Raw genomic sequence first — 24,043 nt, forward strand, 5'->3', positions numbered from 1 at the left:
TAAAAGACATTAAAAAAAGAAAGAATTTAACACCCCCCTCCCATACTTCATTCCTCCCTCTCTAGATCAGCCTAACCTCTCTTCCTCTCATTTGTTGGTTTTATGAATCCCGTCTTCCTAACAAATTAAAAACAAGCTCCTCCTGTGACCATTTCTTTTAAACATAAAAAAAATCTGCTTTTTGAATAGCCTGCAGTTCTTAATTTTTTTACTCTCCCCTCCATCTGCCATGATATAGTCCTTAGCTCAGTTGCCAGGCAGAAAGTGGTCATGAGCTTATCCTTGTTTATGCGTAACCTCAATATTTAAGGTCAACCCCTCTCATGGATTTCTTTTGTAATCACGTGTGGAAATTGCTTTAAGCTCAAATCTAGCTCAACAATTGACCATTCAACATACTTGAAGCCAACTTTGCTTGCCTGTTTGTTTTTTTAAGTGTTATTATAGTCAATTTTCTCAGTGATAATGCTACAGTTTTACATGCTAATGTTTCTTTCCTTCTCTCAGCATGATCATAAACAAAAGTTAGAGTACATTTACAACAGGTGGAGTCAGCCAGCAGTGAAATCACTAGAACATCGTGGATGTGGCTGACAGTAACAAAGATCCCGCATAGCGGAGCACTAGTGGTGCCAGCCTCAATAGAAAACAACAGTGAAAGCAACAAGGCTCTTTGTACAACACTACACAATCACGCAGGAGTTTTGAAAGATGAGGTTATTGTTGACTCGTGTGACTGACTGATCAGTGTCGTGTTTAAGTCTTCTTTTAATATTGTGCCTTTTGTGCCCATTTAGGGTTTAATAAAACTAACCTGTTAATTCAAAGTGTATTATTGACATGGTGAACATGCTTTACATTTGTAGGTTTAAAAAGAGGCCACTTATCTCAAACCAACACAAATACTGCAGTACTGCTGTGTGATACTTTTGTTTGTGTGATGCCCAGTTTATGAGTTTATTAAGAAATACAGAGGAGACTTGTAGAAATTGTGGAAAGAGGAAAATTAGGATGAAAGTGGGGGATAGCTGTTCTTTGTGACTGGTTTTTTTTTTTCCCTCTGGGGTGGAGGCTGGGAGGTCACCCATACACCCACCCGACCCACCACCATTATCCCCTCCCTCCTGCCTTGGCTAGTCTCCATGTGCCGGGCTCAGGGCCTTGGGAATGAATGCCGCCCGGGCTGTGCTCCGTCTTTGAAGCCAGCCAGGAATGCGAGGCCTCTTTTTTTTTCCTCCCCTCTCTCGCTCTCTGTTGTTTAGGCGGCCGGCAGCACTAGCAGCTATCTGCAGCAGTGAAATATTCCCTCCGCTGCGCTCATTGTGCATCGGAGAGCCGGACGTCATCGGCTAGCCAATCAGTGGTCCCCGCTAGGCAGCCTCGGGTCTCAGTGGGGGGAGAAGGAACCCGCTAGAAGTCTTCTCTCTAATATCTGGCTCTCCTGGTTACTTGGTCTGGTCCCTCTTTAGAAGCCGAACAATGTTCTGAATTAGAAACAAGCATGGAAATCAATTGGCAGATCTTTATTTCAGATTAAACTTAGGAAACACTCTCTTTTTCAGATGGAAATCAGGAAGGGCAGTGACTTTGACTCAGACTTCTGGTGAGTTTTTCTTTTTCCTTTCTTTCTGATGGTGTTCCCTAAAGTTTATACATTTTCAATCCAATCTGAACACAGTAGAGCTCCAGATTAGTTCCCTCTCCGTTTTGCTACTGTGACACTTGGTCTGTTTTTCTAACTTGTGTTCAGCTTTCCTGTTGTCATTGTTCACTTCTCTTGTCTCTTGTTGTTGTGGTTTGCGTGTGAGAGTATTTGTCTGGGCCGGTCACCCTCTGCCTTACCCTCCCTCCTTCTCTCCCCTCTGTACATTTTGTCACTGCCTGTCCCCTCCATCACTTCCACTTCAGCGCTCCCCTGTTTGGGAGCCTCTCTCTGTTCACAGTGGAAATAGGATGGCTAGAAAACACACACACACACACACACAAAGGCACACGCAGAGTAACACACTACAGATCAGAAGGCCCTTCATAAACACATGGGATACCCCCCTTAATACTGTAGTTTAGCTGTGAATGGCTCCTGGGAGGTGGGTTTTGTGTATATGCAAAACGGCCACCTCGGATTATCTGTAATGCAGTTTTTTTAATACCAGGCAAAAAACCTGGAAACACTGGGAAAAAAATAAATTTTGAAAGCGACTGTAAGGAATTTCAAGTCATCATTGTGGTTTGTGAATGAAATAATTCCCGATTACACAGGAAACAAAATCAGTTAAGCAAAATCTGGTCACTGGTGAGCCCTAAAACTGGGCTGGTTGGCTTGACTCTGTTATATTAGTAGCATTTGCTTTTGTGTATGCATGACAGGTGTGTGACTATAAACTTTGATGACATAGTGAAAGAAATGCATGCAGGTCATGGGAGAGTCGACTGTAACGCTCAAACGCCGCAGTCACTTGCGAGAGCTGGTTTTTGTATGAGAATGAACTGCAGTGACTATATGAACAAATATCCACTGCAGAACTTAAAATGCCGTAAATAAGTATATAAAATCTAAATTTGATTGTTTCTATTCAGTTCCTGATCAAACAGGAAACTGGCAGAATCTGTTTGTTAGCAGCACATCACTCACATAGGCACGTGGCCTCAACATTAAATAGTATATTGTATATACATGTCAGAACAGTTACCTTTAGAGTGGAGCAATTGCTCCACTCTAAAGGTTTCCATAATGTTCCATAAGGTTTCCATAATGTTGCAGATAAAAAGTGTCATTTGAAATGGTGTGACACTAGCGGTGCAAAGCATCTTCCAGTCACGGGGTCAGGTGGTGAACTTGATAAAATCTGAAAATTTTACATATTTGCAGATATTGCTTCTGAAACATTTAGATTTACATTGAAGCAGAGGATAGTGATCTTTTTTCATAATTAAATAGTGCATTGATCATTGATTATTATGTTGCTCTTAACATATCATATTTTAGACAGTCATTTGACAAAACAAATACATAGATCAAATACTGCGGTGTGCAGTGAATAAGAGGAAAACAAATGTTTTTATGAGCCACTTGTGTATAACAATGCATTATACACCTGTCACATGACTAATCCTCAGGTGCTTCTGTTCTTCTATATGAAATTCCTGACATTTTTTCATGAGTGTGCTGCAACGTGCTCTGCTAGTCTCAGGGAACTTAATTAGAGGTCTTATTGATGCAAAACGGCAGACCCCTTCAACAGGTGGTTAACTGCACTGACCCACAAAACCAAGCTGGCGTGAACTGTAAGAACCCTAAAACAAAAAAAATGGCATGAAACTTGTCTTGCTCACATAATAGTATTAATTTTGAGTACATGTTGAGGCAGACAAAGGTGTAATTGTGTTAAAGGGACTGTACTTTAACTATCTAAACCTATTTGATTGATACTGTTTTATTTTGCTTTTGATTACAAAATACTATCTCACATGCATTAATAAGAAAAAAATATTAATGTTATTTGCCTGTAAGCCTAATGTGAACAACATGAACAAAGTCATTTGTACCATGTTTGTCCTGAAAAATTAAGCCTAAGTTGAGTTTTCAGGCCTGTGCTGTGTTTGTGTTTTCTTCCCCAGGAGCAGACTGTTTCATGGGGCTCTGACTGCAGAAAAAGAAGGCAGGAAAATGACCTAAATAGTAACCAACGTGACGGACAACCTGGTGCAGATGTGTTTGTGGTAATTTTCCCAGTTTCAACCACAAGGAAGACACATGCATCAGCGCTCATACACGTACACCATATCTACAGATTCTGCCCTTCCCTTCCTGCCATTCGCCCCAGTCCTCCATGGATTCCTACAACTTCCACTTTGAGAGAATGAGCAACGTGGATCTGCATCCTCTGAGCATGCCTGTCAGCCGGCTTTCCCCAGCCAAGTCCAGCAGTAGCATCGTCGACCAACTTGCACACCACCAACACGGCAAAGGAGACTCTGCCTATAGCTCCTTCTCTGGTGGTTCCACTGCCCCAGACTATCCATCTCCCTTTCTTCCAGAGGACCTTCAGCCAAACTCCTTTAGCCACTATGCTGATCTTAAGTATGTAAAGTCCATTTACCATCCGACCCAGGTTCTGCAGTCTGACTCAAAGACCATGGACCAGCTCTATCGCTCAGTTGAATCTATCACCCAGGAGTACCGCAACAAAACTAACACTAATGTAAACCACCTTAACTACAATGGCAGTAACAGTGTCCATACCAACAACAAAGCACTCTCAAAAAGAGAGATGCATTTGGGGAATTCAGCCCAAAGTGCTGTCCCTCCTGTCCGTCCTCCTCCAGTTCCAGCACGCCTGGATAGTTTTATAGCTACTAAAAACTTTGAAAACATCCATCATAATAATGCTGAATTTCAGCTCCAGCAGCCTTATCAGAAGGCCAGACCCCAAGTTCGGCAGCACCATGATCTAAATGCCACAAAACCTGAGACAGCTAATGCTGATACAAGCAACTCGGACTTCACTTCTGACCCAGTATACCCAGTTTGGAGAGGCTCTCAACAGCAGCAGCCACAGGCACAGGTGCCACCAAACTACCGACCCCACTTCCAGCCTAATGATCAGACCAGGCTGCCTCTGAACCCAGAATACCTATCCATCAAAGAGAACAAAGCTGCCTCTGAGCAGCAGAAGTCAGCAAACAATCTAAGCCGATCTATTCCTCGAGGCACAAGTCAGCCTGACCACCTGCCAGCCAAAAAGCCCCCGAGCACTGGTGGATGTAATGGAGACCATTATAGCAAAGCTAGTAAGCGCCATCTTGAAAGTCAGCGCAAAAGGGCACATTCTGCTTACGACTGGCTTGGTTCAGAGCCAGCCCGAGCTGCCAACCCCTGGGGGAGTAATGATCAGAGTCTTATCAGCGGCAGCAGCATTCAGCACAAGGGTCAATACTACTTTGTCACTGGAGTGTGTAAGCTGTCTGAGTCTGGTTTGAAGACACACTCTCTTTCTGTTTGTGGTTCTGAGGCTGGAAGTGAAGTCTCTACTGTGTTGGAGACGCACAAGCTAAGAGAAAGATGCCACAGCACAATGGACAATTTGTTTAGACCTCTCCAAGAGACTTCTCGCTCTTTCAGTGGTACAATTCTAGATGAAAATGATGTTTTCACTTCTGTTACCCCAGGAAAAGATATGATCTCTGAGAGTCGGGAGCAACTTAAACCGTCCTTTAAGCTGACGCAGTCCTCACGAAGCTTCGATGCCTTAGAAGAAATCGACACAGTGCAGAATCGAGAAATTGGCCGGCACACTGCCAGCAACCCTATATTTTATTGTGGTCCCGAAAGAAGCTGCTCACAATCAGCCTCACCAACAATGGAGGATACATCACTGATTAGCAATGAGCAGTCCAACCACCACAAGAGAGACGATCATGCAAAGAGAGGGAAATGGCAGCCCTTAGGGGATGTTGCAAGTGAGAGGATAAACAAGGAAACAACCCCGCTTCTGTACCACCTCACTGGTGCCAGCAGAGCAGCATTACAGCCCAAGAATGAGCCTGGGATCAGTGTAAAAGGCAAGGAAACAGTCTTAAACAAAACAGGCCAAGGTGCTGTGCCAGTAAATGACAGTGAGACACCTCCACAGGGTGACATTAGCAAGAATAATAGAGGTGATGATATTTCAGTTGCCTGTAACACCTTGGATGACTCATTTAAAAAGTACTACAAAGAGAAGCTGAAGGATGCTCAGTCAAAAGTTCTGAGGGAGACGTCATTTAAAAGGAGGGACCTGCAGCTGTCGTGGCCACACCGGATCAGGGAAAAGCCAGAGCTGAGACCTGGAGTGATTCATCGTTTCTCTTCATCACAGGACTCAGAGACTTCTAGCGACACGCTTACTCCTTCTGTCACTTCAGAAGGGATGGAGAAGGGGAGCATAAAAGAAGAAGACATCAGCGATCACATGGAGATTGGCAAAAAGCATGAAAATGAAAGTGGGAGGCCAACAAATGTTGCCCAGCCACAGGTGGCACGAATTGGAAGCAGAAAGAGACTGACTCCTGAGCAGAAGAAGATGTCTTACTCGGAGCCAGAGAAACTCAACCACCTCGGCGGTGGCCCACACCACTCAGCCTGCCGTTCATTTGGCAATGAAAGCGACGACCTGTTTTTGGATCAAAATGAGGGAGAGGAGCAGGTGCCGCAAGAAGAGCAGGGATTGGTTGAAGCACGGAGGAAGATGTTTGAGACAAGAGGTCGAGCTCTTTCAACCTCGAGCACCTCGAAGACAAACCTAAAACATCTGCGACATCAGGCTCTGGTGGATTACATGGAGCGTAAGACGGGCCATAAAGCGACCGAACCCCAGCAACCAACGTCTCAGATACCACCTCCACCCAGACAGAGGCACTCTCTTGGGGAGAAACCATTTGACTGGCCAGGTCCCAGGTCTCTATGGGGGAATTATGAAGCTAAAAATACAAAGAAGAAGCTTAACAGACCCCACTCTGCAGGCCGAATCCTCGATTCATCCACCAGCTCGATCAGGTACAGCTGAGAAGCTTCTTTTGGTTCTGCCTTTGTAGTGTGTAGTGTGGATAAATCAAGCATTTAAAGTATTCTGTTTAATTTTCACAAAACAGGTATGCACAGTTCTTCTCAGCACAGTCCTGTTCAGGCCAATATAGTGGCCAGCAAAATCAGTCCAGATGGAGAGAGAGCCAAGGTCCTTCTCAGGGAAAGTCTGCATCAGCGGAGAGTCTCTTGGACCAGCCAGAACCACCCAGTTTCCTTAGGAACCGTTCCACATCCACACCGCACACACTTGAGGTAAAGTAGGCCAAATTAGTGGCAATATCATTAAAAAGCCCTTAGATGTATCCTTAATATGACATTCCTTACTAAAGTCACCTGTAGATTTCCTTTCACAGATATAGTTAATTAATTTAGAGTCTGTATTGCATTTAAAAAGCAGCAACGTAAATAATACAAAATTAAAATAAAAGCGAAATATTTCAGGTCATGTTCACTTGGCAGTGTAGTAATTTCTGACACCAGTACAAATTAAATTCAGTGTTTTTGTTCTTTTTTTGGGTCTGCAGGCAAATGAATATGAGGAGGATCTACTACCAGCTAATACTATGGAGACCAGCAGGTATGTACCAGTGCTGCAGATAATTTGGGACACTTTTATTGGGTTTTAGGTCAGAGAAGTATTAGGTCAGTGATGTGTGCACTGTGGTACAGACTATAAAGTTCAACTTGTTTCATTGTGGTGCTGGAAAGTCAACACCAACTTCCTCCAGCAAACCGACATTCCTTTCAAAAGATTTACACATGGACCGTAAAAGAAGAGTAATGGACTGAACCAGTTTCAATGAGTTAGCCTACTTCTTGAAATTATGTTGATTTTGACTTTGAGTCTCCTGTTTTGAACATTGATATTTTTATTTTCTAGAAATGATTCATGTTCAGGTAAAATAGTGGCACAGTGGCTAGGACTTTTGCGAGAGGTTCGAATCAGACATCCCCATGTCTGCGTGGGTTCTCTTTGGGTACTGCAGCTGGTAGGGTTAGGTTAATTGGTGATTCAAAATTACTTTAGGTGTGAATGGTTGCTCTTCTCTCTTTGTGTTGGCCCCTGCGGGGTACACGTCATTGCAAGGGTTTCTGCTCCAAAGTAACTTACAGTTGCCATGAATCTTTATGTCTGATTCTGTTCTTATTTTAGTTCTGAGAAGATTGCCATTAAGGAATCCTCGAGAAAGTCAGCTCCTGTGGACCATCACCAGGTCCGTGTACCGTCACAGAGGGGAAAATCCATGGAAGAGCTTGGGGTATCCCAGGTGACAAAGGTGTCAGCCCTGAGTAAAAGTTCTGAACAGCTGGATCATCTGCGGAGGTATTCGAGTGAGATGGGACGACCAGACTTTTCTGATGAAAGAGAAGCCCAGGGGCAGGAAAGAAGGAGGAAGAAACTAAGTGTTTTGGAGAAAACAGGAAAAGAGCCAGAGATTGTTGGTCAGAAGCACACTCAGGGACAGTCACAAAACCAAACCCAGAGGAAAGCCCTGTTGAAGGACAACTCAAAGGAGGATGCTACAGTCAGATCAAGGAACTCAAGTGGATCAATCTCCCCTATCTCCTCCTCTTCCCCTTCTCAGGCCAAGGTTCATCCTGTGAGTCCTGGATCTCATGGCCCTGTCACAGATGAATGCAGGTCTAGCAGATCGCCTAGTGAGACTTCCTCAAACCCACCGTCCCCTGGAGGTGAAGAGATCACTGAGAGGGAGATTAAATCCACTGTGTCCACCCCCACTCAGACAAAGCTTCCTTTTGAAAACAGATCCAGGTAAGATTAGACCCCATGTTAAAATGTGCCATACCAGTTTCTTCCTCATTTGAATTAATCAGTAACAGGAAACATTACATCAAAAAAAGATTTTGCAAATTTCATCAGGTGTAAATCTTTATCATGATTTTTTTTGACTTCCAGCAGAGGCAGCACATCTTCTGTGACTGAATCAGAGAGGGAGCAGTCGGTGAATGAACCAAGCAGTAATGGCCAGCCACCTGATTCAAACCATGAGGTGTCTCTGAGCTGTGGCGTCACCACAGATCCTTTGCTCTGGATTCTGTCACCAGAAGAAGAGGTCAAAGAGGAAGTCAAGACTACACCTCTGACTGACAGTGTTTTTGACTCCACTAGTGCAGTCCCTCTAAAGCAGATGAGTGAAACCTCTGTGTCTCCCTGCACGTCGGTCTCCGACGAAGACATCAGTCATCAGGTGGATGAGGAGAAAGATCTGGTAATGGAAGATGAGAATGTGGGAGAAAACCAGGAGATGGAGGAAAGGGGAACACCAGAGGGAGAGACGGAGGGCCAGGAGACACCTGCTGAGAGACCTAAGTGGGAGGAGCTTGTAGAAGCAGTTGTCGGAGCCGACCAGACGTTAGCTAGAGTGCTCTACCCACTGACCAATCGTAAGACAGCGCTCATGCTGATGGAGCAGCTGCTGTCGGAGGACACACTGCTCATGGAGGAGCACTACAAGAAGAAACAAGAGCAGAATGGAGCAGCAGAAAGGTAAATGTTCATGTGCCAGAAGAAAACACTTCAGGTAAACTCAGCAGTGGTAAACAAAGCAGATGGAATGACTATTTTTCAGTTTACACTCGTGGAAAATAGAAATTGTGCTGGAGGTCTTCTTCACTCCTGAAGAAGTAGTTAACGTAAAGAATGGATAATAACAGCCAAGCTAGAGTTTCCAATGGTGTGCAGCACTCAGGTAATTAGGATTTCTAGTTTGATGGGTTTCCATGAAATTTGACACTAGTTTAAACTGGCTAACGAACTGAGCTCCACTGGTGCTTCTGTTATCTTGTGTAGCATCTCATGCACGGACACACCTGTATATTTGCTTACTGCTGTGCCTGCACTTCTATTTCTGCTAATGTAAGCACACTTCAGATACAAAGAGAATGTGCAGATGCATTTCAGAGTATTTAAATATGCAGAAAACATTTGGACTTTGCTCAGTTAACTCTGTGTTGCTGTTAAAATGTGGCCTGCCTGAAACAAACATGTCATTTGAGCATGTCTATATTGTGACAGCAGGAATCAAGTTGTTTTAACATAACCAAATTTCATTGCAGTGCTGAAACAGTGGAAGGGTCGGAAGCCTCTCCCTGTCCCCCTGCTACCGACAGTGAGAAATCAGCAGACCTGCAAAGCAAAACTGACATCACAGAGAAGAAGGTAATCATCATTTTATGCAAATAGTGAGTAGTTTAGTTCAGTGTGCATTACAGAGCAAGTATAGCTTAATCGTTTTTTCAACATTAAAATTCCTCACGACAAGTAAGAAGAAATAATTCATTAGTTGAAAAACATTCAAGACATCCCTATGAGACCAAAGGTCTGTCTGCTTTATGGGTAAAAATACTCTGTATGTCTCAAATCACTGCTTTGTTAAATGAGTGAAAGCCAGACAGAATGAGCACTGCTTTTATGTGAACAGTTTGAACTGTGGCCTCATTCAGTTTTAATTTTTAAACCAGAGCCTCTGGTGATTTCATATTGATACCATCTGTAAGCTATTTGGCCTTAAGTGGACTATTCAAGCAGCAATAGTTCTGTCTCTTATCACATGATATGCCGTCTGCCTCTTATCAGTGTCTCCCTCTTGTCTAATGTTTGGCTTAGCAAGTAACTCCCCCCTGTTTCTTGCTGCCATGCACACTCACTGCTAGTACAGTGGTATGGTTCCATGGCAGCAAATGTAAAAAAACATATTTTTAACTGGTTTATATCCATCCTTTTTTCACCACATCTCATTTATCTAAAGCGTCTCAAACTCTTCTCTTTGTTCCTTTCAGCGTTTGTTGGCTTCGTACATCGAGGACCGTCTGCGCTCGTATGAAGAGACGCGTGGAGCCCTCCAGGTAGAGGTTCAGGAGAACACAGCCCGCGGGGAAGCGCTACAGGTGCTGGTCCGTGAGCGTTGTCTCCCTGTGGAACTGGAGAGGTACAACCTGTTCATAGGTGACCTGGAGCGGGTGGTCAGTCTGCTGCTGTGCCTGTCTGCTCGGCTGGCCAGGGTACAGAACGCCCTGAGCACCGTGGATGAGAACACTGATGCTGAGGAGAAGGTGGGGAACCAGAAACATTGACTCTGACTGGCTGATTCTGCATGCCAACTATTGTGAAAATAACGCTGAATAATTAATTTAGTATTTTTAATTAGCGTTACATAATTGTTTACCAGGGATTGTTTTGAAAACTCTCCAAAATTCTCCAAGTTTCTGCAAAGAAAACCCACAATCACTCAATCCTTCTTGCCTTTGTTTTGACTCAGATTTGGATTTTCATGAACACATGACAGTCAGTCACATTACATAACACATATAATTTAATAAAAATTAAAAGCATTTTAGATCAAATGATCTGATAATAATTTTTTAATGAACTCTCTCAAATACACCAGCATGTGCTCAATGTATTTTGATGCCATTCACACGCTGATGCTGTTTACACATAAACACTAAATCATGTGAGTAAAAGCATACTGTCAGCGAGTGCTCCTGGGAGAAATGCTACGTCACTAAGCTTAAGGATCTCAATATACACTGTGGCTCATTAGGAGCTCCTGGCAAAAAGACCACGGAGAGCAAGTGTTAGAAGTGTGCAGCTGCTCCCATGCCCTCAGCTATACTCTTATTCTGTTTACTTTAGAACAGCAAACACGCCACTTGGGGGAAAGTTGAAGGGCAGCTGTAATGGAGTCAAGGTTTCTCACTTTGTGGAATTTAAAAAATGCTGCTGGGTTTATCTGGGCTTAATTGACACTTTTCAGCTTATCAAATGTTTGAAGATTAATTTGATTAATCGATAGGGGCTTCACTTAAAAGAGTTTTCATGTTGCTAATTTCTTCTCCTAAATAATTTCCGCGCTCTCTTAATTAATCATTAATCCAGTGGCCACGTCACAGGCGTAACACGAGTTCTGGCTGTGCTTTCTTGCGCTTTCTGAATAACCTGTTTCAGTGTTTCCAGCATAATTTTTTGTATGTTTGCATGGATGCATTAGACCTCCAGATTTTCCCCTGAAAAGACTCTTTGTTAGCCCTGTGCTCTGTAATAGCAGCGCTGAGCGTGCTGCATACTGAGGGCTTGTTAGAGGGCTCATTTGTTTTCTCGCTGTTATCAGCAACACTGGTATTTACACTGACTCATCGAAACTCCAACCCAGTTTCGATGACATTTGTAACTACCCTGCCCTCTGTTGACACAAGGAAACACTGCACCCTCTGTCCTGTAGCTGTTTGAAACATAATCGTGCAACTTTCACTCCTCTTTATTTCCTGTCACTTATAAAAACACCCCAAAATATGAGACAAAATGTCACATGATTGTTTTAGGGATTTATTTTGGTTATCAACATGTGTCTAATAGAGAGGAAATGTAGCCTTATAACTCTGTCACTTAGAATTGATCATTTTTTCTCTTTGCGTTTCCATGCAGCAATCTCTGGACAGTCGCCATCGTCTGCTATGCAAACAGAGGGAGGATGCCAAAGATCTGAAGGATAACTTGGATCGCAGAGAAAACCTCGTCTCCACCTTCCTGTCACGCCAGCTGTCCGCCGAACAGCTACAGGACTACCGGCGCTTTGTCCAGACCAAGGCGTCGCTGCTCATCCGGCAAAAGGACCTGGAGGAGAAGCAGAGGCTGGGAGAGGAGCAGCTGGAGGCCCTTACCGGCAGCCTGGATCTGTGAGGGGGAAATTTTGGATTTGCTTCGCTTACCTAAAATGAGGATGGCTTCTTCAAAATGAGACATGTAGAGACATGTTGGCTTTGTAGAGGTCCAGCTGGTCTCTGCAACCCTTTGCACTCTGTCATGACTGTTTTGGTCATTGAAAAGAGTTTAGCAGAGTTACACCAAGACCCACGATACCCCTCTTCTATTTGTTTATATAGGCAGTGCATGAGGTGAGCAGTAATGACTGAAGTTGCTTACCTTCCTGTCATCTGCTGAGACTCATAAATGCTCACTGACTCCGCCCACCACTGTTTCCAGGCTTGTCCCACTACGGTACATCTTTTACTTCGAACAGGAGTGAACTGTTTTTGTTTGGGGGGTTTTCTGTGTGCCTTGATGATAGCTGAAGCTGTGGAACATTTTCCATTAGAGCTGCTGTGGGGACACTTTTTTAGCAATGCAGAAACCCTCCCTTCACTTTTCATTAGTGCTTCAGCCCTGTATCTGCACCTGTGGAAACCTACTATAAGCTTTAAGATTGTATTTGAGCAGCGGGAGGACGCCAGTGAAAGAAAGCAGTCTGAAAGAGAGCGATGTACTGTATCATATCAGTAAAAATGTACAATAGATGTAGAAGATTTAATCTTTTTTTAATGTTCTTATTTTTAAATGTGTTTCAAATGAAGGCACTAAAAACCAAAAAAAAAAATAGGTGAATGGAAAAAAGCACTTTGTAAAAAAAAAAACCTAAATGCACATTTCTTCAAATCAGATTCAAGATCATTTCAAGTGGAAGCCTTACTCCATCCATTTAAACAATATTTCTTCCTGTTTCAGGTTCGTTTTAAATAGGAATGTTGAGGTGATCTTTTTTAAAAGGTACACGAGCGCATCAATCAGCATGAAAAATTGTGTACAAATTTTTTTCCAGTTAATTTCATTAAAGCCTTGATGATTTATACTGGAATAGTTCTTCATACGGAGGTGCTAAGCCTCATAAAAGCAGATTACACATAAGCAACAATTATATCACTGAGTACTTTGTTCCCCAATGTCCTTTTGTCGCATAGCCGATTCTTGATACTTGAAATGCCTTTTGTTTTAAGTTTTTTAATGAGAAAAATTCGCAATCTTCAATTCAGGCGTCTTAGACTGGTTTCCTGTTCTCTACCTCCACAGAGTAGCCCCCTCTAGAAACACGTGATACTTGTTTCATTTTACACACTTCTCTTAAGTTAAAGGCTGTTTCTGAAAGTACAAACACACTTTACCCGCACATCCACTCACCTTTAACTGCACCACTGTTTCCCCATTAAAATCTGTCAGCTAGTTTTCATAGTTTTATACATTTCTGTTCTCACAGAACCTTCAGTCCAACACTTTTGAGAGCTGTTTAATGTTGCTGTTCGTCACTGTGTGCGCGCGTGCTTGTGGTGTGTGTGTGTGTGGTTGAACAGAAAGACAGAACTCCTTTTGGTATTTGCCGTGTTAACTTTCAGCAGAACTCCTGTGAAGGTGATTGAAATGTCATCGTCTCTCAGGAATCTACACCTGCTGGCTAATATATATATATATATATATATATATAAACACCCAGCACGCCCCTGCGGGCGGTTTATCCTTCAAGCTCGGGTCCTCTACCAGAGGCCTGGGAGCTTGAGGGTCCTGCGCAGTATCTTAGCTGTTCCCAGGACTGCGCTCTTCTGGACAGAGATCTCCGATGTTATTCCCGGGATCTGCTGGAGCCACTCGCCTAGCTTGGGAGTCACCGCACCTAGTGCTCCGATTACCACGGGGACCACCATATATATATCTATATATATATATATATATATATATATATATATATATATATATATATATATATATATATATATATATATATATATATATATATATATATATATGTATCCACACTGTATTGCTTGTGGGTTATGTATGTTATATTTATGGAATAACGACCACAAAGACGCAGTAGCAGTCTCAAAAATTTAAAAAAGTAAATAAATTGTGATTAACAATAAATCAGTTTTTCTTAGTAACTACGTGCCCTTTTACCTTGGATAAATATTTCCATGTTTTTGTGGTAAACAGTTTTTCCACCTTGGCCACCACCCCTGAAACATTTCTCTGGAGATTTATGACTCTGACCGCTTCAGTTTGCTAAACAAACGTATGCTTGTTTTGGCCTTTGTGCTGACGCAAGGCTGGAGTGTTAGAGAGGCTGAATGCCGTTCCGTTCAGCTTGCTGGAATTCCTAAAGAATCCAAAAGACCGGCATTTTTGGAGAAACAGAAGACCCTTGGCTGCACGCGGATAAATGTTGGTTTTTGCTACTGTACGTGTGCGCGGTTTCCTGAGTCACTGCTTGTTTCTCTCTTTCAATCACAGCTGTGTTTAGCTGAAGGAAAAGGCGGGTTTGATCCAAAAACTGCAGATTTGTGACACTGATACATGGAGAATTTGTGTTAAAGCCAAGAGAAGCAAAGACATTTCAGTGAGTCCCGACTGCCAGCAGCAGACATTTGTAAACCCACCTCTTCTGGCATGTCTCACACCTGTTTTCTGTCAAGAGTTGTTGTTTTGTGCCTGTTTGGAGTTCCAAATTCCATCATGTTTGTAATATTGTGAATAAATTAAGCTCACACTCATTCCTCCTTTGTTTTTTTTCCCCTCAAAGCAAATAATGGCATATTTGTCTAGGATTTAAGGTTGGTGCTACCATTGCAGGATTCACTGTGGGAGACCAGTACAGACATAACATTTTATCTCATTATTTCACAAATGGGAGATCCTGTTTGGGCTTTCAAATCAGAGCTCGCCTCTGCCCTCTACAGGCAGATCAACACATTGTTTCTGAAAGTCCAAATTTTCCTAGCAGAGAACTTCCTGTGAGCTTGTTTTGTTCTTAATCTGCATTTTTTTAAATTAAAAAATGATATTGTGGAGATAATACATACATCATCTATGCATGTAAACTAAATATTTTTTAAAATACATTTTTTTATTAATGTGGACTACACTCGACACTTTATTTGTTGTTAGTAGCAGGTTGGCCCCCTGTTGCCTTTCAGAACTGCTTTAATTCTTTGTGGAATAATTTCAGCATGGTCAGCTATAATACTGTGCCAAAAATATCCCCCACACCTTTAAACCACCACTAGCAGCCTGAACCTTTGATACAAAGCAGGATTTATTCATGCTTTTATGGCCTTTACACCAACTTCTGATTACACTATCTGAATGAAATTGATGCTCATCGGACCACGTGGCATTTTTCCAGTGAGGCTGGGATTTGAAGCCTCAGTGTTTGTTTTTAGCTGATAACAGTGGCAACTGGTGTGACCTTCTTCTGCTATAATGCAGTTGCTTCAAGGCTGGACATACTGTGCATTCAGAGATGCTCTTCTCCATAACTGCCTTCCTATCAGCTCGAAGGCCATTCTCTAAACTATGGCATCAACAAGATATTTTCACCTAGGGAACGAAAATATCCAGTATTTTCTGTTAAATCACCGAAATCACTTATATCACCTTTCTTCGTCATTCTGATGCTCAGTTTGAACTTCAGCTGGTCTGCTTGATCATATCTAAATGCACTGAGGTTGTGTCATGTATCTCACTTTGATTATATAATCGTGTTAACAAACAGATATAAGGTATACCAAATGACATGAAAGTCTGGACCAAAATCAATAGGAAGATTAACAGAAATATTATCCTATTTAACTGATGGAAAAAACGACTGTGTGGTCTCAAAGTAACACTAACTGATGCTGTCGTCCGCCTCTCGTGTCTTTCAGGCCTCGCTGCTCCCATTTGTTTAGTCAGTGGGATGCCTTCGAGGATGTCAGCACATGCTTATTAAGAGACACAAAATGAAATGAGCAAAGAAATGGTTGGTTTTGTTTTGGAAAGTGGCAGAGAAATCCCCAGGTGGACGAGAAGAGACGCCACGCAGCACTTGGAGTACTTTGCAAACCAACAAAAACAAAACAAAACAGATTCCCAGAGAAGCAGCGGTGTCATACAACTCAACTCTGAGCATCCTAAACAAGCGAGATCTTGTTTCCAAGACACTGATTGCATGGCAATTTGGTTTAGCATCATTACAGAGACAGTATAAAGATATACTCCAGACAGCAAACGGGAGGATATAGCATGGCGAAGCACAGCTGCAGCAGCAGTTCTGTCACAGCGCCAGATAATGAAGAGCTTTGCTGCTGATAATCACCGACTGTATCCACGGCAATGTGGGGAAACAGAAAACTCAAGCATATATTCCACAACCCCCCCTTTATGTAACCATATAACTGTGTTAAAATGACCAGAAGACACAGTGCCTGCAGGAGGTGAGGAGGATTCTTTATCAAAGTGGGTGACTCAGTGATGTCTCTGCCAGGAGCTCAGATTAGTGGTTTTAAAGCTTACTTTTCAACCTGAACTCTGAACCCTCTGCCCTTAGGAATGTCAGCACACCTTGTGTTGGCCTCCACCTTCTGGCAGTCATTACTCACCTCGGTTATGAAAACTAACAAAGGCTTGGTCTCAGTCTAACTAGGCTGCGGTAAAATGGTATATGGCTATGATTTATTGCCACTATATATTCCTGCTGAACAGTGTACAATATGAATGCCAGGCCTTTCTCAATATACTCAGTATCCACTTTATTAGGTACACCTGGTCCGCCATAAATGCTTTAATGATATCTATAAATACATTACGTTGACACCGTCACAGAGGTGTTCATTCATTTATATGTTTTAGCATTGAGGTCAGTATTACTGGACTGCTGAGAGGTGGTTCGATCTACAGAGCACCTTACAGACAGCTCTCAGCATAATGTTACATAACTATGATTTTACCAGGATTTACACATTTCCAACAATGCAATGAAAAAAGTCAAACATTATGGGCCATAATAAATATTGCAAGACTGCCGTGGTGCACTGCCTTACATTGTTAGGAATCATTACATAATGCAGAGAAATAAATGTGCACTTTATGTGACTAAGGGGGGTGTTGGCAGGTGTCATTTGTAATAATAATAATAATGATGGATTGCATTTATATAGCGCTTTTTGAGAACTTCAAAGCGCTGTACAATTCCAGTATTCATTCACTCTCACATTCACACACTGATGGAGGCAAGCTACAGTTGTAGCCACAGCTGCCCTGGGGCAGACTGACAGACTGAATTGTGTTGTTTTATTAAATTTACTGCTAAAATTACAGACATTAGAAATGTGGGTTGTGTGCAATACACCTACTAGAACTAGGCTGGACTCCCTATTTGCCTTTAGAGCTGCCTTGGTCTCCATGGCACAGATTCAACAAGGTGCTGGAAACATTGCTCACAGATTTTAGTTTATGTTGACACAATAGCATCACACACTTACTGCAGATTTAACAGCTGCACATCTATGATGTGAATTTCCTGATCTGCCACACCTCACAGGTGCTCTGTTGGATTGAAATCTAGTGAGTGGACACCAGTACAGTCAAGTCGTTGTCATGTTCATCAAACCAGTTTGAGATTATTTGAATTTTTTGACATGGTGCACTATCCCGCATCAGCCACAGCTGATGGCCGCCCCTCCCTCAGCCTGGTTCTGCTGGAGGTTTCTTCCTGTTAAAAGTTCGTTTTTCCTTCCCACTGTCGCCAAACCATTTGCTCATAGGGGGTCATATGATTGTTTTCGCTGTCATATTATTATATATTATAGAGTCTACCTTACAATATAAGGTAGGGTGAATAACCTATTAAAGCACACTTAAAGAAGTGTGATTATTACCTGGGAATACCTGGTAGTTTCTATGTAATAAGCAGGAAACAGAGCTGCAAAGTGGCCTGTTTCCATTTAATAACACATTGATAACCTATTAAAGCTAACTTAAAGAAATGTGGTAGTTTCTAAGAGGCCCAAAGTGTGCCAAGAAAATATCTCCTGCACCATTACATCATTACCACCAGCAGCCTCAACTGCTGATACAAGGCAGGATGGATCCATGCTTTCATGCTGTTTACACTGATCTTATTATCCAGTTTTGGTGAGCCCACACGCATTGTAGATAAGTTTCCTGTTCTTATCTGAAAAAGCATCACACAGTGTGCTCTTCTGCTTTGATGTTTGACATGTCGTGCTTTCAGAGATGCTCCCCTGCATACTTTGGTTCTTAAGAGTGGTCATTTCAGTTACTGTTTCCTTCTCATCAGCTTGAAGCAGTCTGGCCATTCCCCTCTGACTTCTGGCATCAGTGAGATATTTTCACCCAGAGAACTGCTGCTCACTGGATGTTTTCTCTTTTTTTCCATTGCCATTCTCCATAAACATGGTAGTGTGGCTAAAATACCAGAAGATCAGGAGTTTTTTTAAATACTTGAAACATCCATAACCACGCTTTGTTCAAAGTCACTCGCATAAATCACCTTTCTACTCCATTCTGATGCTCCGTTTGAACCTTGGCAGGTCCTCTTGAACCGTGTCTACATGCCTAAAAACACTGAGTTGCAGCCAAATGATTGGCTAATTAGACATTTGTGTTAATGCTTGTTTACATTAAAAACATGTAAAAAGTTAACAAGGATTTGAACAGGATTTCCGTTACGAATTTGCTGTCAGATAGTGCTTTTTTTTCCTTTATGGTTTGCTACAGTAGTGCACTTTTAGGCAGTATAACATTACTAGGACAACGTTTAATTATGGATTGCTCTGATTGCTCTCTATGGTACAGTTTAATCCTTAAACACTCATATGTTTATGTGCATTAACAGTTTGACATCAGCTCTATGTGCTGACTCTCCTAGCTCTCTGAACCCGTGTTGGGTTTCCTCCCCGCAGCAGCCACAGAAAAGAACATTTGCTTAATAAAGCCCAGAGGCTCTGAGATGAAACATCATCTTGACGTACAAACAATGTACGCTTCTGGGAAAGTGACATAACGAGACACGCAAGAAGCAGAGGGAGACGAGTCAAGGGCAGGCGAACGGCGGGATAGTGAGCTGGCCTACTATTTCTAAATGTTGCTATTTCTTCCCGCTCTCTCCTGCCTCTCGTTTACCTCCAGTTTTCAGCACACACTGAGTTAAGTGTATGCAAAGCTCGTTCTGATCTTTCAGCCACGCACATTCAATGCCAGATGCTTACCTGGCTTAATCACAGCTGTCTCGACAAGTCAGGAGATGTAGCCAAGCCTGGAGAATTACTTGGCAAATACAGGGGCATTAATGATTTATGGAGCACCTGTGCGGCCTTAATGAATGATACAAGTTGTACCCCCCCCCCCCCCCCTTTTTTTTTTTTGTTGTAAATTTGATTATGTTACAGTGAAATCCAGAGTCGGCTTCCTTCGGGGGAATTTTTTAATGCTTTACAGCCTTTAATAATTAATCTATTTTAAAGTGAAGCAGTTAATAGCTTAGTCTTCTAAACCTGCCCTCAGAGGCACAAATATTTAAGTCTCTTCTTTCCAAAACAATTATATTTTTCTCTACTGGAAGTTTAATTCCCCTATAAATTAACACCTCGTTTTTTTTCCCTGTTTGCGCATGCCTGCTTTGTGAGATCACTGCACTGCATTTCTTGCTCATAAATGAAAACACAGAGCAAGTCAAGTCTTGATCTCAGTAAATGAGTAACAGAATGTCTTTATTCTGCATTCACTTCCTGTCAGTATGTACGCTTTAGCTTGAAATCAAAAGAAGAATAAGAACGGGTACTTTGACAAAAACAAAAAAAGATCAACCAGATTAAAGTCTGTGGTTAAAAGAAAAACAGCCCGTTCGACATCACAGTGGAAGAGAATTCATGGCACGACTTATCGGACATGGAAGCTCGATTACATAAACAGACACCTTAATTTTTTTAATGGCATGAACTGGAAAACTGGTCTAAACCACTACATTTATTTTCCCTGGAGGGTCTTGGGTCGATTTGTGGCTCTAGGTCCGATAGTGTATGCATTTTTCTAGGACCCTCCAGGGGTTAATTCTGGCTATAGTATTCATATAAAAAACATAAACAGAAGAAAAAACAAGGAAACCATCCTAACACTCCATGTGTGATATATAAACACAATATGAAATCATCTTAAATTTTACATACTATATACATACTACACCTCAACGGGTGTATTTAGAAGTTAAACACTTATTGAGACCTACTCCTTTTTTACAAAAAAAGAGGGTTATTCTCACCTTAAACAACAAAAATGAAGACAAGGCTTCATAAGAACACAATGAAACAACTCAATCACCGAGAGGAACATTTCCTATATTCATTCAGTTTGTTGTTTTTCAGCTGGTCTGTGAAGTTATGTAGTGATGTACTATTTTTTTCCACTTTGTCTGTACAATTGTTCCACATGCTAACTTCTGTGACTGTAATGCTGTGATATTATACATTAGTCCTTATTACCAGTTTGCTGAACACGCAGATTCCTCTCAGGTGATGATGCTTTGGTCTTAATTGAAATGACTCAGTAGAAAATTCTCTGTACAACTTTAAAGCTCAGTTCAATTGAAAACAGACAGACTAAAGGGGCCACACCTACAAAAGCCCACACTTGTGTGAGTAATAAGACGACTCACAGGAGCCACCATTGTCTGACATTCACCTCATGCAGGTAACGTCACACACAGCGTCTGCTGACCTCGAGGTTTTTTAAATCTTTTCTCTTTGATCTTAACCACTTAAATTGTGTTTCTATAGAATCCCTCCACATGTTTTTTGTATCATTATCTCCAATAATAACTGCAGAAAGTAGGCTAAAAATAAAAAAAGAGAGCATTAACCAAATCCTTTTAAGGTCATTGGTGTGTTTTCCGTCAGGGAAGAGCTTTGCTTTCACATAAAAACATCTGACATGGGCCTGTGCCTGAAGCCGGTGCCGCTGTCTTCTCCCTCTTCGATGGGGTCGTTGTTCAGGGAGTACAGGCCCGGCCGCTGCTTGTGCTTCTTTTTGTGGCCTGTCACGTTTGGTTGAAAGAGGCGGCTTATTGAATGCAGGCCCTTGGAGAGATCCGGGAACAAATCCAGCTCCTCTTTCTCATGCAGGGCCCTGTCCTCTGCCGGCTGGGGTTTGGGCTTACAAAGCATCTCTCTCACAGACTCAGAAACGTCTTTGTGGAGATAGTGGTAGGCCTTCTTGCCATAGTTGTCCCTGATGCTTATGTTGGCTTCGTACTCCTTCACCAGTATGCCAATGATATATTGCTTGTCATGCAATGCAGCAATGTGCAAAGGAGTGTATCCCCCGTGTGTTTTTGCATTGATGTCAACGTGAACCCCTCCTTGCCTGGCTTTTTCGATAATCTTCACAAGCATGTCGCTGTTCCCAGTTTTGGCTGCCCAGTGCAGAGCAGTGAACCCTGACATGAAGTCCTTCTTCTCGGCCAGCTGGTTGTCTCTGAGCAGCAGGCCGTAAGCCTGGCTCCAGTGGCCGGCGGCACAATTGACGAGCCACTGATGCTCTGAGTGCTCCAGGGGAAACATAGAGGGAATCCTGGTGTCTTTGTGCTCCTCTGATGCCTTGGTGCTCTTCGCTGCCCTCCTTAGTTGGGGTGAGCCGGTGCTGCTCTCCGCCGAAGGCATCCTTCTCTTGTCCCTGAAAGCATCCGTTTTTGGGTGTTCTTCGGGTTCATCTGGGTCAGGCTTAAGTTTGTTTCTCTTGTCCCTGAAAGCATCTGTTTTTAGTTGTTCTTCGGGTTCATCTGGGTCAGGCTTAAGTTTGTGGATCTCCACTTTAGTGGCGCTGGGGGGCATCCTCAGAGGCAAGGCATATGGCTTGGTCTTTACAGGCGCATTTGAGCAGTTAATTCCCTTTCTATCCTGCAGCTGGACATCAACATTCAGCGACCTTTTAAGTCGTACACTTGCAAATTTACTCCTTTGCAGTGCCATCTGTATGGGAGAAAGCAGTTCTGTGGGATGGTCACTACTTTCACTTGCCTCTTCCTGATCAGGTTCAGTAACAGCTGATTGAACACCTCCCTGATCCTCAGAGCTTCCAGCCTGCGCAGGTGGGCGCTGCTGCTCACCTGTCAGCGGGATCTTTTCATTTTCAGGCTTTTCCACATGGATCTTTGGACCTTCCAACAAATGCTGATAGGTTTTCCGCAGGACAACATACCGTTCGCCGTCGATTTCTTTCACAAACGCTACATTGTTGACAAAAGTCTTGAAAAGCTCCCTATTCCGTTCTCTTTCTTCGGGATCCGCGGTGTCCACCGACTCTCTGAACTTATCAACCAGGTCGGATTTCTTCACTCTTCCACCCTCCGCTACCAGCAAAGACAGGATGGATTCTTGTGTCAAAATCATTATTAAAGCTGTAAAAGAAAAAAGCGAAAGCTCCTTACAGCTGCGCGGTGTGTTACACCTTTATCCGTGTGACGGTACAGACCGCTTTACCTGGACGCTCCCTCTCCTCCCCACACCTGGAGGAGGCTCTTTCCGGGGAAAGTGAGGACGTGGACAATTTGAATAATGTATGTACATATTTTACTATGAGCAAAGTAGTTCAACATTCTTATGCTCAAAAATTTCGGTAAATCAACAAAGTAGACCTCAGTAAAATAAAACAAAAAGCATCACTTTGTTCCTATTCGTAGGCTACAAGTACATATAAATGATAAGGAGAAAATATTTGGTAATTAGGCTAAAAATGTTGGATTAGGCTCACATGAGGTGTTGAAATGTAGGTACTGTACTCACAAACATGAAATGTTTGTAATAAGGATTATACTTTATATGCAAGGGTTATACTTCAACACTGAAAATATTACACTTTAAATAATATTAATCATAATAATGATAATAAAGTAATAAATAAATAAATAAATAAATAAATAATAATATACAAACTAATGCAGCCACATTAAAAAAAGTAATTTCCCCCTTTTCAAGAAAAGCAAACAAACAAAATAAGTTGTTGTAAACAATGGTGACAATGGAATTTAAAGATTAAAAATAATAAATTAATTAATTAATAAATCATTGTGGTTACAATCTAGTTACATATATTTTATAATGAAATGTGGGTTCATTTCTTTTTTGTATTTTGAAAATGTCATATAGGTTATATAATCTGTTACCATCACTGACTGTAAATAAAAGATGGACATAGCAACGTGACCTCACCCATCTGATTGGAAGCATCATTGTTGTGGCTGTTGTGGCCATCCTATCTTGTTGACTGCATTGGGCTAATAAATTGCTGCAATTTTACTCCACAAAACTGAACCAAAGACTTCTTTGATAGTCTGTACCTCGCAGCGAGCCATAGTATTTGTCAGATAATTTCACCACATACGATTTGATATCGCCAGGTTAGTTTTGTTCCTATCTTATATATCTTATATCTTCATCATAATGTTGTTCCAGAATAAACATTACAACTGGTCAGTCATGTTGTGTGAGCATTCAGTTAGCATTAACCAAGAAGTTAACTAAAGCAATGAAAAACTATCCCAAGCAAACCAGGATGAGGAACCTAAATGTGGCTAACAGCAAACCTAACTTTATTATTTAATTGCATTAATTAATAAGGAAAACACTTGAAATGCTTAACATTTGTTTCAGAAGAGATTTTTATATAAACAAATGGATTTTTTTGTCCTTTCTCATCACAGTCATCAAGCTATGACATCACATCAGCATTGTGGACCAACATTATTATAATGATGCAGGAACACCACCAACATGGCCATACAACACATCACTATCACGGCAGACTGTGCCTGTCAATCAGACAGCCACACACCCAACTCCAGTATCCACATGGATGAGTTA

At 42.1% G+C, this 24,043-nt stretch overlaps 2 protein-coding genes across 5 annotated transcripts in view; one reads left to right on the top strand and one right to left on the bottom strand.

Moving 5' to 3' along the window:
- Positions 1-14,041, top strand: part of shroom1 (shroom family member 1) — a 29,937-nt gene extending 15,896 nt beyond the window's left edge. For 2 of the 4 annotated variants that reach the window (XM_085289523.1, XM_085289520.1), the window contains exons 2-10: positions 1,563-1,603; positions 3,619-6,535; positions 6,631-6,817; positions 7,090-7,142; positions 7,719-8,339; positions 8,484-9,074; positions 9,644-9,746; positions 10,367-10,639; positions 12,012-14,041. In XM_085289523.1, coding sequence (XP_085145649.1) covers positions 3,831-6,535; positions 6,631-6,817; positions 7,090-7,142; positions 7,719-8,339; positions 8,484-9,074; positions 9,644-9,746; positions 10,367-10,639; positions 12,012-12,266 — 4,788 coding nt within the window. In that variant the 5' untranslated portion in view covers positions 1,563-1,603; positions 3,619-3,830 and the 3' untranslated portion in view covers positions 12,267-14,041. The remainder of the gene's footprint in view (positions 1-1,562; positions 1,604-3,618; positions 6,536-6,630; positions 6,818-7,089; positions 7,143-7,718; positions 8,340-8,483; positions 9,075-9,643; positions 9,747-10,366; positions 10,640-12,011) is intronic. The other 2 variants (XM_085289524.1, XM_085289521.1) reach the window with 2 other exon arrangements.
- A 5,540-nt stretch (positions 14,042-19,581) lies between these two features.
- On the bottom strand, positions 19,582-22,678 carry sowahaa (sosondowah ankyrin repeat domain family member Aa). Its single transcript, XM_085289525.1, has one exon. It carries the CDS (start codon positions 22,571-22,573, stop codon positions 21,098-21,100), a length of 1,476 nt encoding a protein of 491 aa, XP_085145651.1. The 5' UTR covers positions 22,574-22,678; the 3' UTR covers positions 19,582-21,097.
- Positions 22,679-24,043: the final 1,365 nt, after the last annotated feature.

Source organism: Mchenga conophoros, linkage group LG10, assembly GCF_057382185.1.
Source record: "Mchenga conophoros isolate Kocher_MC1m ecotype Shallow Benthic linkage group LG10, M_conophoros_male_GT1.1, whole genome shotgun sequence".
Taxonomy (NCBI): Eukaryota; Metazoa; Chordata; class Actinopteri; order Cichliformes; family Cichlidae; genus Mchenga; species Mchenga conophoros.